This window comes from Hyaena hyaena, unplaced genomic scaffold, assembly GCF_003009895.1.
Source record: "Hyaena hyaena isolate Hyena2069 unplaced genomic scaffold, ASM300989v1 scaffold_24, whole genome shotgun sequence".
Lineage (NCBI taxonomy): Eukaryota > Metazoa > Chordata > Mammalia > Carnivora > Hyaenidae > Hyaena > Hyaena hyaena.
The window spans coordinates 1,070,660-1,087,545 of record NW_024080656.1 but is presented as its reverse complement, the minus strand read 5'-3'; the positions used below and the strand labels follow the sequence as shown (position 1 = coordinate 1,087,545).

Below are 16,886 nucleotides of genomic sequence, written 5' to 3'. Positions count from 1 at the left end.
CCTTGCCAAAGTTGGGGAAGAAAACTCCACACACATCTAAGTAGTTTATCTTTTATTCATACAAACGATACATACACAAGACTGTACATTGTTTGAAGACCGCAATAATTTTCTAGTGTAACAACTCTGTAATAAAATTTAACTAAATGTAACATTTATGAAAATATAAATCTCTGATTGGGTAATTCTTCCCAACAATACAAAGTTTACATAAAAACATTCAATATGAGCTATCAGTTGCAAACAAGGTAGGAAAAATCATTCAAGTCACTTGTTAAACTCTATTGGCTGTTACATAGAATATTCACACACTACATTTAATCCATCTAGGCATTTAATTCTTAGAAATGTGTGGCACGGGGGTCCAACTGATAATGACAGGAATAGAAATGTGTTGACTCAGAAGAACTTAAAAAAAAAAGCGTTGACTCATATAATGAACTTCAGGTGATTTCTAGGTGGGCTGGCCCTTCTCTGGGCCGCCCCCTTTCTGGCTAGTAGCTAGACCAGGAGGAACATACGGAAAAGAAGTCTTTCAGCACAGAGTGGGATGTTTATATCTGAATCCTATCTCTGTATGCTTACGTGTCAAACTGCTTTCCAAAGTGAAATGCAATGAGCTTGGATTCCCTGTGGATTAGATCACTTGGCTTCTCCCACAGCAAAAATAATCAAGATGTCCCTGCCTTTTTTTTTTTTTTTTCTCACATTGCTCTCCAGGATCCCTGATATAAGGACTAGAGCAGAAACTATCACTACCTTTATTTTGCCATTTACACAAACAGTATAGCAGAGAGGCTAAAGATCTGTCTAGGGATACGCGGTGAGTTCGTGGCAGAGCTGTGCTGACAGCACATCATTCCCTTGGCTATTATTCTGCTGACACATGTCACTGCTGCCACTTCCAAGCCAAACCAGACCCCGCTACTGACAGATACCCTGCACACAGTCATCCTAGGACATGCCACGTGGAAGATATGAAAGGAAGAAAATCACTTTCCCACTTTGGAGATGTGATTATTTTCTTTTAAATAAGTGAAGTCGTGTTTAAAAAGTATTTGATACCATTTCACGGCTTCTTCTTTGAATGGATGACATTATAAAAGAGCCCCAGAGCCCTCGAGCAGAAAAAGGCTGACAGGGAGAAGCATACATACAGTGTGGAGAAGTAAGAAAGTGATTACAAACAGGGACAATCAGGAACTTCTGGACACCCTTAAGATTTATGGAGTATTTTAGCACAAAGACAGGCATATTCAGTTTGTCCCCGAGTATTTGGTCATCTATCTGCGTTTTACACAGGAAAGAGGAGGAGTAAGAATAAGGCAAATGTCATCAGTATTTCGTAGACGGCATGTCAAGAAAGCTTTCTTTCTGGTAGGATTGACCGCAGGGATTTAGGAAATCATGTGTGCTTCCATACAACCGACTGAGTAGCACAGGCTTGTGTTAGTACAATGATGGGAATGAACAGAGGTCTTGACCAAATCTGTAAGGCCCTTTCTGTAATTCCTCTTTACACCCAGCACAAATCAGCATTTCAAAAAGACACGAGAAGATTGTGGTTCCTTACTCAGCGTGTTCTTCTGCAGCCCAGGAAGTAGTTTAAAAATTGTTATGTTCCGTGATAGAGAAGCCCTTGGCGTGCAACTGCCCCAGTTGTATCTTAATGAAGACCGACTGCATGTTCCATAGCCCTAGGATAGTGGTTGACTTAGTGCTCGTGCCCAGTAGTTTGTGGCCTCACATTTCATGGCCTTTCTTTTGGGACTCTGGGAGTACACCGGGGACACTTTTGTTACATTATTTTGCACCTTTAGACCTTCCCTCTGCAGACTGGGTTTACACAGTTGTCAGGCTTGTAAAATGTAAGGAGAGATTAAGGCTCTGTTTACTTATGGCCACACAATCGTTACTTTCCGAGCTCCGAACAATTTCTGTAGAACTAACCCCAGTCCAAGCGGTCTGTTTATAGTTCTAGCCTCTCATCCGAACCCGTGGTGTGGGTCCACTGCTTCTTCCCACACAGCTGATTTAAAAAATACTCCACTAACTTCCAGTTGATGTAGCCGTTTAAACACCATTTTGAGAAATTCTCGGTCAAGACTCCATTCCTGGATTAACTTTGACCAAAAAAAAACAAAAACAAAAAAAACCCAACCAAACTCCAAAGCAGTTTCACTGTCTGTGCCTTTGACGAGCACGTTAACACCAGAACTCCCGCATCTGTCTCTCCTGTCTTTCAAGGAATGAGTAGTTTATCATTTGGGATCCAGAAGATACTTTTTTTTTTCCCCTTATGTACGTGTATCGTTCAAGTCTGCTGAGCAGAAAGCGTGTTTTGTCAGTTGTCGGGGGCATAGCTGTGGCCCCTGGATTCCAGGGCGCAGCACCCTCGGTCACAGCAGGGATTGTGTTTCTTGGAGGGTGTAGCCTCGTTGAGCTCCGTGGAGTCGCTCACCGTGATGGGACTGTCCCTCGCAAAGACCTCAGTAGACTCTCTCCATAAGCAGTCCACAGACACTTTGAAACAATAACTGCTGCACTTAGGCCGGGATGCCTGGGTCGCACTGTTGAAAATCTGCCTGCTGTTCGATGTGGCAATCTTGATTTTCAGTGCAGCATCCACGCGGTCGACCACCGTGTATATCCCTATGCTCCCATCATCAAAGCCCACTATGATGTTCAGGTGCCTCTGTGAGAGGGCCAGAAAAGTTGGCGTTTTGTAAAGGGAACAAGCACCGATGATTTTGCCGTCGGCCAATCTCATTACAATCAAACTGGATATCACACCGTTTTCATCCTCTTCCTCCCCGTTTCGGAAACAAATGTATACCAGGTAGCGACCATCTCGAGACAGCCTTTGCCGCCAGATGACCCCAGAGGCATGAACCACCCGCAACTTACCACTGTGTAAATCCAGTACGTTGATATTGTCATCTCCCCTGGATATAATGCCCAGCTTTCCGTTGGGAGAAATTTCGAAATCCTCCAGATTTTTCAAGAAGTTGCTGGGAAGCTGCACACGGCGACAGATCACCTCCTCGGTCAGACTCCAGATATTCACGGTCTCGGCGGATGTGATAAACACAATGATGTCGGGACAGTCAGGGATCAACTTAAAATTTACAATGGTCGTGCCGTCTTCACAGCAAAATTTCTTGGTGATGCTTCCCGTCCAGAGACTGACCGCCAGCACTTTGCTTTTGGTCATTCCCACCACGAAGGTATTGGCTGAAGTTATAAAGGCGTTCTGCAAAGTGGTCAAAATGTTGCAGACCCTGTGGCCTGTGGCCAGTCTCCAAACCCTGGAGGCATTTTCCTCACAGAGAGAGACCACAAACTGGTCATTGTGTGTAATCAGCAGCTGAGATATTCTCTGCCCGTTGATTCGGAAGAGGTTTTCGCCACTGCTGGTGTGCCAGACGTACTGGCTGCTTTTGTCATCTGAGGTCACCATGACATCGCCAGAGGATGTCAACACGCAATGCTCGACTATTCCTTCATGCTTAAACACTGCTTCAAGGAACCCGCTGCTGAAGTTCCACTTATGGACACAATCAGAGCCATCGAGGGAATAAATGATTTCCCCTCTAGCAGGTAACACCAGACTCTGGATGGGTTTCCCAGTCTTATCTATGTTGGACATAGCTGTGATTATATCTATATCCCAGATAGAAAGAACACCACTGGTTGATAAAGATAGCAGCATGTTGTGGTGACTAGATTTCACCAACTTGACGATGGTCCCTGAGATTTCCTGTAAGCTTGCCATACATTGCCCTGTGTCCCGCCTCCAAAAGAACACAGCTGAGGTATTTTCCATGGTCGCAATGATGCAGTCTCCATTTTTGGACAGCACAGCAGATATAAAGCGTTCATTGTGCTTAGCTCTGAACTTTTCAGCCACCTTCCACATGCCCGTATCTAAGAGCTCGATGCTGAGGGCTTTACAGATCAGAATCGCATTTTGGTCCTCTGAAAGTTCAATGCTGACCACCTCGCTGTCTTCTCTTCTGCAATCAAAGTCATCAGTCAGCTGGGGATTGGAAATGTCCTCAGTATTCCATACAGAAAGGCTTCCCTCACTATCCACCATTACCATTTCTTGAGCCGTGTCCAAGATAAGAAGAAACTTCACAAACCCGCCCGAAAATTCAGATGTCACCGTACATAACTTTTCTCCACTCCCTAAATGAAATATGGTAGTGGTGTTCAGGTATTGTCCACAGAAAGCATACATGCCATCCAGAGAGCACTGGACACAGGTCACCTCATACCAGCAGTGGAACTGGTAAAGGGGCCATCCGTAGAGCAGATCGATGACAGTGACATCTTTGCTGGCTTCAAGCCATGCAAGGGCATGGTTGACAGACAGTGTAAATCCATTGATGTAGGTGGAGCTGCTTCCGTGCTTGGTCCCTTTGATTTCCACTTCAGACAGAAGACAAGAATTGACATTGTCATAAACCAACAAGGTGTTATTTGTCGTAGCCACCACAAGATACTTCTCGTCACTGGTGAGTTTCATGCCCAGGATGACAGACTGGGCTGTGGTGATTTGCCTGAGCAGTTGACGAGTTTCCACATCCCATGTGCTGATGGAACCGTTTTCTAAAGCTGCGAGGACAGTACTGGGGTTACAGGTGGGCAGAATCTCGGTGACATGCAGGTGACTAGATGACAAGGGAAGACGCTCCGGGCTATATGTCACATCCATGGACGAATGTAATGGCACAATGGAGCAATACTTGGGCCCGTCTTTGTCACATTCTAAAAGGAGGTGTCTAAGTTTGGGCAGGGAACTCACAACAGGCAGCAGTCTTTGTTGAAGCTCTGCTGAAAGGGAGCCCGGAAACGCCGTGACCTTGTTTTTGATGCCACGGAGAGTGCTCGCCAGGAACTTCAGCTCCTTCTCTTGCGAGTAGTTGTAAGCCAGCTCAATGTCTGAAAGCACTTTGTCGAACTGGCCGATTTTGATCATGGTGTAAAGCCAGCTGAAGTTCATGATGATTCCGTAGAGCAGGTCATCGGTTTTTCCACACCTCGTCAGGTGATGCAAGAGCTCAGACATTTTCCGATGATTGACGAAAAAGATGTCCGGCTCCAGGGGATTGCACTGGAAAACCCAGGGCTGGTCTGGAGCCTGCCTGTCAAAGGAGGCCTGCTCCATGAAGTGCTTTTCTTCCTCCAGCAGGCTTCTGCTCTCCAAGTCAAGGCAGCCGTTCAAATAGGGGTCTTCAAGGCAGAAAGCTTTCCTCCTGCCCCCTGACCAGACTCCCAGGAAGTAATCTGCCAGGATGGTGTGCATTTCACGCAGGTCACTGTCATCCTGCAGATACAACTTCTGGGCTATGAGCTGCAGGTGTCTATTGGCCCAGACGAGGAGTGTGACGTTCTTCACGTGTCTTTCTATTAAGTATCCACTGAGACCCTCTTTGAGCCTCGCGATGTACAGATAAGGTACTCTTAGGGGATTGCTGGGCCTAGCGTTCTCATTGAGCTCGTTCATAACACTGTTGTCTAGAGCCAAGACATCCTCCAGTTCCATTTCACTCAGACCCATTTTAGCCATGGTGATGTAACCAAGAGCCCTGGAGACCAGTTTCTGACCACACTTCTTTTCCAAGGACCAGAACAGCTGCTCTATACTGTCATGAACGGTGACACAGAGGGAGGATTCATCGACGTCTTTATGAGATCTCCAGTGTCTCACCTCCCTGAAGGTCAGGTTCACAAACATGGGCAGCGTGCACTTGGAGAACGCGTTGTTCACGTAAATCTGCTGGCCTGATGTGACCTTCCTTTTGACCCGCAGCAGCTGGTGTTTCAGGACCTGGCTGCACATCTTCCTATCCCGGGGAATCAGCTCGATGTAGTTGGCTTCTTCGTGGATAAGGCACCTCAGTTTCTGTAAGATTCCGTGTCTGTTGGGCAGTGTGGACAGGATGATTCGAACAAAGCGGGGAAGGTGAGCTGGGAGCCACCAGAGCTTCCTGGCCTCGTCACTCTCTGAGAGCTGCTCCAGGGCATCGAATATTATTACTAGAGGTCTCTCCAATGAAGACTCATTCAACAGGTTTATAAATAAATCACGAAGGTCATGGATTTTCTTAGGGTAGCTTTGAACCAGACATCGGTAGTTAACTGCCAGTTGTTCACAAACGCTTAAAAGGAGAGTCTTAAGGTCAGTACTCATGTCTGTGGTTCCTAGAAATCTCACGACGACTACTGGGTCAGATTCGGGTCCTGTGTCTTCATGTAGCCAGCCATAAGCCTAAAACATAAAGGCAGTGGTTAGAATGGTAATATATATTCACACATGTGTACGTGTGCAACACTCACAACAGCATTTCTTCTCTCCAGAGGTCAGACTGCTGGTAACCTTGACCATGCAGAAAGTGGCTTAGAACCAGGAAATGGGGGCAACCTTCTGAGAAGATCAAAGAGCTGTCACAAAACTCATGCATTAAAATCTACAGGGGAGACCCTCAGGATCTCTCTACTGCAGGCAATAAAATAGTGATAAAAGTATTATTCAGTCGCAAGGCAGCACTTAGCTTGTATTCTGCAAGTTACAAAGGATTTCATAAACAGTAAATGAGCATATCTAGTATGATCAGTTTCTCATCACGGAATCCTATTTCCTGGAATGGTTGTTGGCACATAGTAGGTGCTTAGCATTTGTTCAATGAATAGTTTAAGTCGTGATTTACACATTATGTTGTGTCAAATATTTTCATTAATTGAGATCACACATAGCTGATCAAACTCCTAGTTAATTAGAATGCAGTAAAAATAATACTAAAATACTGAATATAATCTTATATGATTCAGAGATACAGGGTCATCTTTAGGATTCTTTATCATTGTCATAAAAATCTATATACTGCTGGCTAAAATTTTGTTAAATTTTGTATTTTTAAAACAGCTTGCCATATAAAAACAGTCAGTTATCAGTCTTAAAATTACCTCTCCAAGAGACAAAGCTGGAGTTGTTATTTTTTTATCTTCAAATTGTAGAGTTGAGATAACATATATAAGAGGGCTGCTAAGTTTAGTATTTCTCTGTCTGGAAAGGCAAGGACAAGAAGGGATACGAACAAAGTGTAAAACACATTCCAAAGTCTATTTTTAGGGAAATAATATCTTTTAGCATTCCTTGGAATTCACCAAGGATACTCTTTAGGAAAGGACACATTTTATAAATGAGGAAGTGAGTTTATGAAGCTTGGCACCTCAAGATCTATAGTTCAGGGCGCCTGGGTGGCTCAGTCAGTTAAGCACCCGGCTTCAGCTCAGATCATGACCTCATAGTTTATGAGTTAGAGCTCTACACCCAGCTCTGTGGGCGCTGCAGTGACAGTGGGGAGCCTGCATGGGATTCTCTCTCTCCCTCTCTCTCTGCCCCTCGCCCACTTGCGCCCTTTTTCTCTGTCTCAAAATAAATAAATAAACTTAGTGGGAGAAAAGGATACAGGTCAGGTTAAGGTGTGACTAAGTTTAGGAAAAAGTATGGATGTCAGTTTCAGAATGAGCTATTCAGGAAAAGAAGCAGTTTATTGTTTAGCCCCAACCTTTGAAGTTGATATGGAGGAAGATAATCCGGCCATCCTACTACAACTGGCCTTCAGTGGCAAATCAGAGACAGAACACAATATTTTGTCCCTGCATGGATTGCTTATGATAGTTATGTGCACTGTCCTCTCTCATCCCGGTAATGCACTGTTGAAGTATGTCTGTGGAAATGTCTGGGACGTAGGAGATAATCTCGAGATAAACACAAGATGTCTGTCTGCATCCTGACAAGGGACATGACGTCACAAAGAGAGCACAGGTTGTCATTGGCAGGACAGATATTCCCCAGTAGAGAGGCGAGTGGAGCAGAAGGCAGTGGACCTAGAAACAGGTGAGGCTTTTTGTGGGACGAGGGTTCTGGACTGTGAGTAAACACACTGGTGGTTGGACAAAATATCCAGAAGAGTGAGGGCTTAGAAGAGCATTTCTCGGGATGCCTGGGTGGCAGTCAGTTAAGCATCTGACTTTGGCTCAGGTCATGGTCTTGTGGTTCATGGGTTCAAGCCCCACATCGGGCTCTGTGCAGACAGCTCAGAGTCTGAAGCCTGTTTTCAGATTCTGTGTCTCCCTCTCTCTCTGCCCCTCCCCCACTCGTGCTCTGTGTCTCTGTCTCTCAAAAATAAATAAACATTAAAAACAAAACAAAACACATATCAAGGTGACCAACTCAACTGTCGCCACACTCTGCCCCCCCGGGGGAGAGGGGAGGCCACTATTTATCTCTACAGGCACATCAGCACATCCCCCACGGTTCTTTACCTCCTGGGCTACAGCATGCACAGTTGCGTCTCATGAACGTTTAATATGGTCAAGTCCAATAACATTTGCCCCTTCACCCACCTCACCCCTCTCTCTTCAGAGGAAAAAAGCCCTCAAGTGAATGTGAATTGGTGTACATGGACGCTATCTCCTTTGATTTCATCTCCTGTGTGCTCCTCGTAGGGTTGCTGTCTTGCTACTTGGAACAACTCTCAAGTTTGAAGGTTCACATACAAATTAGTATTCAAACATACACACACACAAGACTTACTTTGATGCAACATGGCTCTTCAGTGTAAGCCCGCCACTGCTTCTGGTGTTCAATGAGAAGACAACTATGTCACTTAATGCTAGAAGAAAAACCAGCAGCTGGGCTTGGCATATTAAGAAATGGTAAATTAACTTTCCTAAGGGCTTTTTTTTTTTTTAAATGTTTATTTATTTTGAGAGAGGGCTTGAGAGGCAGGGTGTGTACACGCACGTGAGCTGGGAGAGGGAGGAAGAGAACCCTTAGCAGGCTCCACGCTGTCAGTGGGACCCTGCCTCAGGGCTCCATCTCATCTGAGATCGTGTCCCGAGCCCAAATCAAGAGTTAGGCACTTAAATCACTGAGCCACCCAGGTGCTCCTCCTAAGGACTTTTCAAGAGTAAGCTTATACACCCAAGTTTTGCCGGTGCGCTGATTCAGGAACCTAATCTTGATATAAGTTGCAACACAACTGTCCCTGCTCTTGTCTGCAAGATGACGTACCTGAGATTGTGTAGCATGTGATAGACGACAGGAGTGTTTGTGAAGTTAAAGGAAGCTGTGTTCTTGGGAGAGTAACCACAGGTGGAACAGTATAGTGTCGCAGAGGCAGTGCCAGGATAATGTAGACCATCCGACTCAGGTAGCAAGTGCAACAGAAGCTTAAAACGGAACTAGTTTCATCCAGTTTAGACTGACATGCCAAGACAATGGACACCACATTCCAGAGTGAGGTTCCAGACCATCATGCGAGATTTGTAAGGGACTTGTGAAAACCAGTTTTGCTACCTTTAGTGGACTACTCACCTTCAGCCTAAAGAGGCATTTCAAGAGGCCAAGAAAAGCATTAGGGTGCTGGGGGTCATATCTACGACCACCCAGTCCCAAAGGGGAGGGCTGAGAGATGTCCTTCCTGCTCGACCAGGGAAAGGAGCTGTGATGAACCACTTGGAGGGTGTCCCCCAGAACTGGGGAGACAGATGTCATCAGACACCCAGGAAACATGGAGGTTGCCTGACGAGGCTGGCTCGCTGCTTGAATGGAGGAGGGATGGAGAGCTGCTGTACTGGCACTGGGGTTTCACAGGGCGAAAAGTACCCGAGTGTTTCCCGTGGGTCACCGGCAAGACGGAGCTGACAGACTGTTTTGCTGGTTCTGTTTGCCCCGGTCCTGTCTAAGGGAGCTTGCTGGGCTGTGGACCTTGGCACAAATGTACTAGAAGAGTGTGGTTGTGTGTCCAGGAGCCATGAAAGTGACCACCTGGAAAGAAAAATGCATCATCCTGTGTTTACGGAAATGTAGGTAAGATGCCCAGTGAGTCAGGGGATGTGGGAGGGAAAGGACATCCAGGAAACTAGGAAAAGGCCTCAGAAGAAATAGGAGGCGGCTTTCTAAACACCTGCCAGGACCAGAGAGGGTGGAAGCAGTACTAGTCACATAAGAACTTTCTCGCCACCTTACCTTTCCTGTATCCCTGAAACCACAGCCCTATAGGAGCCACAGACCTACAGGGGTCACATGCTTAGGGCTAGGGATGGAGAGGAAGAAGAACTATGTGGCGAAAGCAGGGGAGGAGGGTCACGTCCCCACTTCCCACTGCAGGTGCCAGGCTTACAGTGTGTCCCAGCTGCGGGAGAGAAATCTAAACTCAGATTTTAAGTATCATCTTAGATTGGGCATATTTAATTGCTGAACTGAGCATGACTCAGTGTCCAGAGCGATTGGAGGGCTCGTCTGTGGTGAGAGGGCTGAGAGGAGCTGTGAGATCTGCCCTGGTTTCTGTTCAAATGTGAATGAGCTCCACAACATGAGTTTAACCAAAGAGAGAAAGAAAATAAAGCTGTTCTCTAACTGCACCCCATGTCCGTTATTCTCTCACTCTAACCATTACACTGATATAAGAGAGACATGGAAGCATCCATTCCACAAAGACAAATAACAGTGCACAGAAAGTGGAAATGACTTTGATCAATTTATCTTTTCTGCAAAGCAAAAGATTTTTATAAACAAGCAGGTGAAGGAATAGGCTCTTACCTTCTTTGCCACTTCAGCTAGCAGGAGGGTCTTCCCGGTACATGGTCCACCGTATACGACGAGAGGGTTGATGGGCCCGGTTTTGCTTGGAAGAACATATTTATGCACTATGTTGAGAGATTCACATTTGTACTCGTAGAAGGAGGCGTACGTCTTACATAATGACGAATGCTGAAGGATTTCATCATAGAGCGTGTCAGTTTCGGTGTCAAAATTCTGTTGAACGGTTGCCTGAATTATATCGATCATGTCCTCATAAAATTGCTTACCAAGTCCTTCTATGTAATGATTTTCGATTTCTTGGGAGTATCCCAGTTTCATGTCACAATGAGTAACCGACGTGTACACTCTCAGATTAGATGAAGCAACAATAGTAGGAATAAATTCATCCCTGAGTTTTATCAGCTTCTCTTGGGCTTCTGCGTCCCGCATAATCCTTGGTTCTGGGCCAGTTATATCCATGTATTTTCCCATCTCTGGGATTTTCACAAAACGTTCAATGTTAGCAATTTTCCGAATGTAGCAGACACACTTCTTTAGGAATGCTGGAGTTTGCTTTCCTAGAGCAAAGTCAAATTCGTCCTCTATCGCTGAAAGAAAATATGGCATGGCTTGATTGTCTAGAGCAAAGGAGTGGTGTACTTACCTCTCTAGGTGCTGGTGGGAGACTATTTTGCTTGCAGTGTGTAGCAGAGTCATCTGTAGATTAGTGTCTTAACTCCTTAATTTCCTATCTGTCTTTTCCTATACAGCTGGGGTGCCTGGGTGGCTCAGTCGGTTAAACATCTGACTTCAGCTCAGGTCATGGTCTCATAGTTGGTGAGTTCAAGCCTTACATTGGGCTCTGCACTCTCTCTCTCTCTCTCTCTGCCCCTTCCCTACGTGCACACATGTGTTTATGTGCCCTCTCTCTCTCTCTTTAAAAAAAAAAGTATTAAAAAAAAAAAAAAAAACAGCTGGGAAACCAGGACAATGAGGGTTTTACTTAAAATTATTTAATTTCCTTCCCAGTCAGAGAGGTTGAACGTAAACATGAAAAAGGAAGTGTACCAAGTTTATAGTTGATTCTTTTAAGTCGCTGTTCAGCTTCTCTCTGACTAAAGGGGTTCTAATAACAAAGAGCAGGGACCAACTGGAGCCAGGCAAGAATGAGGAAGAGGCTAAGTGACGTATCTAGTTTACTTTTTCCATGTCAGTCTCTCCTTTATAATGCGGCCTCACCATTGTGTTTGGGGTGCATTGTACCCCAGATGGGTATGTGTAAATAGTAATATAAGAACATGTTCAACATATAATCATGTTCTGATTATTGATCAATCTGAATTATCCATATCACTGTTAAATTCCATTACATCCATTGGAGCAGATACAGAAAAAGGACTTAGTGTGTAAATTTATTTATTTGAAGATAAACCAGGTTGTGGCTTACAATATGCTTACACACAAGTAAATACACACTATAAATCATTGAGGCCCCATAGCAACTTTTAAAACCATGCATGACAAAAACATCACTTGTGCATGATTTTAGGGAGGAAACATAAAAAGACATGAAATAATTGAACCAATGGCAATGAACTTTAAGGCAAGCAATTTTTTTTTAAATATTTTTATTTATTTCTAGGAGAGAGAGAGAGACAGCGTGAGCAGGGGAGGGTCAGAGAGAGAGGGAGACACAGACTCTGAAATAGGCGCGATTCTGAGCTGGCAGTCAGCACAGAGCCCGACCGAATCCACGAATCCACAAACCGCGAGATCATGACCTAAGTGAAAGTCGGACGCTTAACCGACTAAGCCACCCAGGCGCCCCAAGGCAAGCAATCTTTTAAAGCTCACTCTTTCTCCACCCTCCCCTGCTTTTCTTCATCCAGTTGCTCTTAACTGAGCATTTACTATGAGCCAGGCACGCTGAGTTGCTCAGGATACAGTGGTGAGGGAACACGGACAATGCTGAGAGAAAAAGCCATTATGGCGTTTACAGTCTAGCAGAGGTTGGTGGACATGAATCGTTGAGTCCCAAAAATAAAAGTCTTATGATTGTTTTAGTCTTGTGAAGGAGAATAATATGGTGCAACAAGAGTGAACAATTAGGAGGGCTACCCTACTTAGAGAAGTCAGGGAAGGCTTCCTTAAAGTGGTGACCACTAGGCTGTGATCTGATGGAAGAACTGGGGTTTGGGGTGGTCCCTGAATATGCAGGGCGGGGGTGGCCAGAAACTGAAAATATTGTGGGGTGCCTGGGTGGCTCAGTCGGTTAAGCATCTAACTTTGCCTCAGGTCATGATCTAACAGTTCAGGAGTTTGAGCCCTGCATTGGGCTCAGTTACACAGCTGTGAGATCATGACCTAAGCTGAAATCAAGAGTCGAATGCTTAACTCACTGAGCTATCCAGGCACCCCTGTTGTTCTATTTTGTTTTAATTTTTTTTAATGTTTTATTTACTTCTGAGAGAGAGAGAGAGACAGAGAGAGAGAGAGAGAGAGAGAGAGAGAAATGTGAGCAGGGGAGGGCCAGAGAGGAGAGGGAGACACAGAATCCGAAGCAGGCTCCAGGCTCTGAGCTGTCAGCACAGAGCCCGATGCGGGGCTCAAACCCACGGATTGTGAGATCATGACCTGAGCCAAAGTCGGACGCTTAACCGACTCGACTGAGCCACCCAGGTGCCCCTTGGAACTATATTTTTAAATGGTGCCTTTTCGTGGAACTCTCATGATAATGTTTGCAGTAGTGATAGCAATCAACCAAAAGCGATGACTCAAGTAAAAAAGATATGTTTATAGTCACCAGTGTGGATTGAGCTGTGCTGTGGTCATCAGTACATTTTACAGTAGGGTTTTGATTAAGCAAGTTGGTTAATGAGTCAGTTAAAGAAGCTTATACAATCTATAGCTACTCTTCTTTTTTATGACGGTAAGAACGTGTTGTCATGTAGATGAGGGAAGCTGCAAGAAGTCTGCAGAAAGCACCCTTTGGCTCTTTCTTCTCTTTCCCAGCCATCTGTGTAATACGCTAGGGGCACCCTGGGTTAACCAGGTGCTACCTTCTGTGTATGAGGAGGAAGGGGTTGTTAACCTGTAGCATGGTTAACAGAGGATAACCAGAGAAATGCACTGTGACCTCTGAGGCCCCAAAAACAAAGGACTGTAACCTGACATTGTTATCATTTCTATGGAAAGAATGCATCAATCAGGAGGTTGATTATAAAGGGATTGTAAGCAGAGAGAGAGAAAAACGCAGCTGATAGGACCCATCTGAGCTTGGCTCAGGGGGAAAAAGGAGGCTGTACAAAAGAATGCCTGGTTGATGGTATAGACTTACTATATATGCCTGAATAAATGAGTCACATGAGACAAAGACAACTCTATAGATATATTCCTAGAAACCAAGTGCATCCTCATGATTTGGGGGAACTTTTATTAATAATTTCTGATATTTATTTGAATCAATAAATTGATTCAATATATTATATTATCAATATTATAAATGTCCCCAGAAAATTCTTACCAGAACACCGCATCTGTTTTCTATCTTTGCATTTTTCTAAATATCCTAAAGGTTAACATCACTCGATGAAGGTAACATTAGGAGAGTTCCAGCCCTGGCAACTGTCATTCACGAGACATAAATCCCCAGATCTGCCCCTGAGACCACCCAGATTTTTAATGTTCATAGTTGGACACTGTGTTGGGTTTTAGTTTATTTCTCTTCCTCTCCTGTTGTTTTATGAAGGAGAGGGTGGGTGTGTGAAAAATTACATTCAGATATAAAGAGTTCACCTTCCCAGACTCTACAAAGTATTCATATTCCAACATTTCTGAAAACATTAAAGTAATCTACTAGATCCCTTTCAAAGAACTGGCACTTCCCCAGCCATTTTTGTGTAGACATGGTCTTAAAATGAGTTTGAAATGTAAAATAAATAAAACTGTTATAAGCATGCATACTGTTAAGAGATGTACCCCAAGCAGAAAACAGTCCACAAGGAGTAGTTTGTCCTACATAGTATGAAGATGAGGTTATTAATCTTCATATGGTTGGACACATGGAAAGAATTCTTTAGAGAAAATTAGGAGACTGTTTTGGCTGATGAAATACTTGAACTGTATGATTCTAAATAAGAGGAAGCCTTCCCCAAACTGGCATCTCTTACATCACAAATAGGAAAGCTTTTGTTGTTGGCATTTTCTATTACAGCACTTTTGTTTTTAATATTTTATTTATTTTTGAGAGAGAGAGAGAGACACACACACACAGCATGAGCAGGGGAGGGTCAGAGAGAGAGGGAGACACAGAATCTGAAACAGGCTCCAGGCTCTGAGCTAGCTGTCAGCACACAGCCCGATACGGGGCTTGAACCCACAAACCGTGCGATCATGACCTGAGCTGAAGTTGGACGCTTAACCGACTGAGCCACCCAAGCGCCCCTACAGCACATTTTTAGGACCAGGTTTTGTTCTTGTTAAACATGAAGAACTTGTACCTTCAAAATTGGATCAAAAAGATCCCAGGGGCACAAGGATATCTGCCAATCTGTATATTCTAAAGACAGTACTGATTCTGGCCAATTTAAATAGTTTCAGGGGGACCTAAAATAAGACCTAATTTTTCATACTTCTAGAGAATAAATTTGTCAAACATATTTATAATTTCCCTAAGCTTGAAATACATGTACACAGAGAGAATGGGATCAAGTGCCTTTCAGTTTTCATAGATGCTTTATCACGTCATTCACAAAACCAATCTGAAAATGCAACTGCCATTGCTTTTACCTCAATAACTCCTCACTGTCAATTTTAAAAATTTATGTTATATCCACCTGATCACTTTTACCCAGTTGTGTGTGTCCCCTGGAAACTACGATTGACATATTCCTTCAGATCTGTGGTTTCCCACACATCCTTTAAAAATAAAGCCTCCTCCCCATGGCTGAGAAAGACTGACAGATGAGTCTCTGCTCAGTAGATCTGTATTTTAAGGTCAAATGAGACCCTGCCACTGCCTTCTTTATCTCAACCTCTAAAAGCCTCCTGGCTTCCCTAGAATAAAACATAAGGTTCTTATTATGCTTCATGTGTGCCTCCCCGGGCCTGGCTACCTTTACCTTCTTCCTGCTCCTGGAATTTACTAAGCACATTCCTCCTCAGGGAGAATCTGAATCTGGTAATCCCCCTGCCTGGAATTCTCTTAGAGCATAGCTGGCTCTGGATCCCGTCATTCAGCTCCAAGTCCTTTCCTTACTACCCACTCTATCAACATCTGGACCCCCACCCACATCATTCATCAGCCCCCTGTTCCTGTCTTGTTTATTCATACCGTGTATCCTTTCCAAAATGATCCTGTTCATTTATTTGATAACTTGCCTATCATTTATTCTCCCTCATGAAACAATAAGTTCCAGGAGAGACAGACTAGCCTTCTTATTCACTGCTGTATCCTCAGTGCCTGGCACATAGCAGGCACTCAATAAATGTTTGCTGAGTGAGTGAATGAATCAATGAACAGAATGAATGAATAAACTGAAAACACTGGCAGAGTCTGCTCTATTATATGCAGCCTCCTCTGACTTCTTGTAAAATCGCATTTTCTGGAGAAGTCATCAAATTAAGTAAAGGCTTATCTGTGGGTTAAAAGAAAAGAATACTTGCCTCTCCAGGAGAAGGAAACATTTAAAAAAATTAAATTTTGGCAGGCAGTAAATGAAATTAGGTTTGCAGACCCATAAAAGGAAAGCAGTGAACACATCTCTTACTTATCTCTTCCTTAGTTTACTAAAGATGTGTGAAAATTACCTGAGAACAGGTATCTCTTAGCTTGGCCATATTTCATTTTCCCTTTTTCATGTAACAGTTTTACAGCAGCCTTAAATATCTTCTTGATCTCATCTGATATCTCTTGCCAGGTCTTCTCATTGTTGGCTTTGGCAGAAGGCTGCATCTATGGAAGTGTAAAAGTGAGATATTAGCCTTACAATCATCAAAAGAAAAATCAATATTTAAGCACAAGAAAAGCACTATAATTTGAAGGCCTACTATGAGCCAATATTATGATAGGTGCTTAATGGGCCATATCTTGTTTAATTCATCCAAACCCTGAAAGTTTAATTCATCCAAACCCACACATGTTATGTGTGAATTTGCACAAATTACACAGAATTTGTTTGTTGGGCCTATTATAGCATGTATTTCCTTTTTTTTCTTTTACATTTTTATTTTAATTACAGTTAGTTAACACAGTGTTATATGAGTTTCACATGTACAATCGAGTGAT

General features: G+C 43.9%; 1 protein-coding gene across 1 annotated transcript in view; it reads right to left on the bottom strand.

The window, feature by feature from the left end:
* Positions 1 to 686: 686 nt before the first annotated feature.
* The window catches only part of NWD2 (NACHT and WD repeat domain containing 2), a 181,931-nt gene continuing 165,731 nt past the window's right edge, over positions 687 to 16,886 (bottom strand). The window contains exons 5-7 of the mRNA XM_039226959.1: positions 16,409 to 16,553; positions 10,619 to 11,208; positions 687 to 6,277 (exon numbers count right to left, since the gene is read on the bottom strand). Of these exons, the coding sequence (XP_039082890.1) occupies positions 2,345 to 6,277; positions 10,619 to 11,208; positions 16,409 to 16,553 (4,668 nt within the window). The 3' untranslated portion in view covers positions 687 to 2,344. The remainder of the gene's footprint in view (positions 6,278 to 10,618; positions 11,209 to 16,408; positions 16,554 to 16,886) is intronic.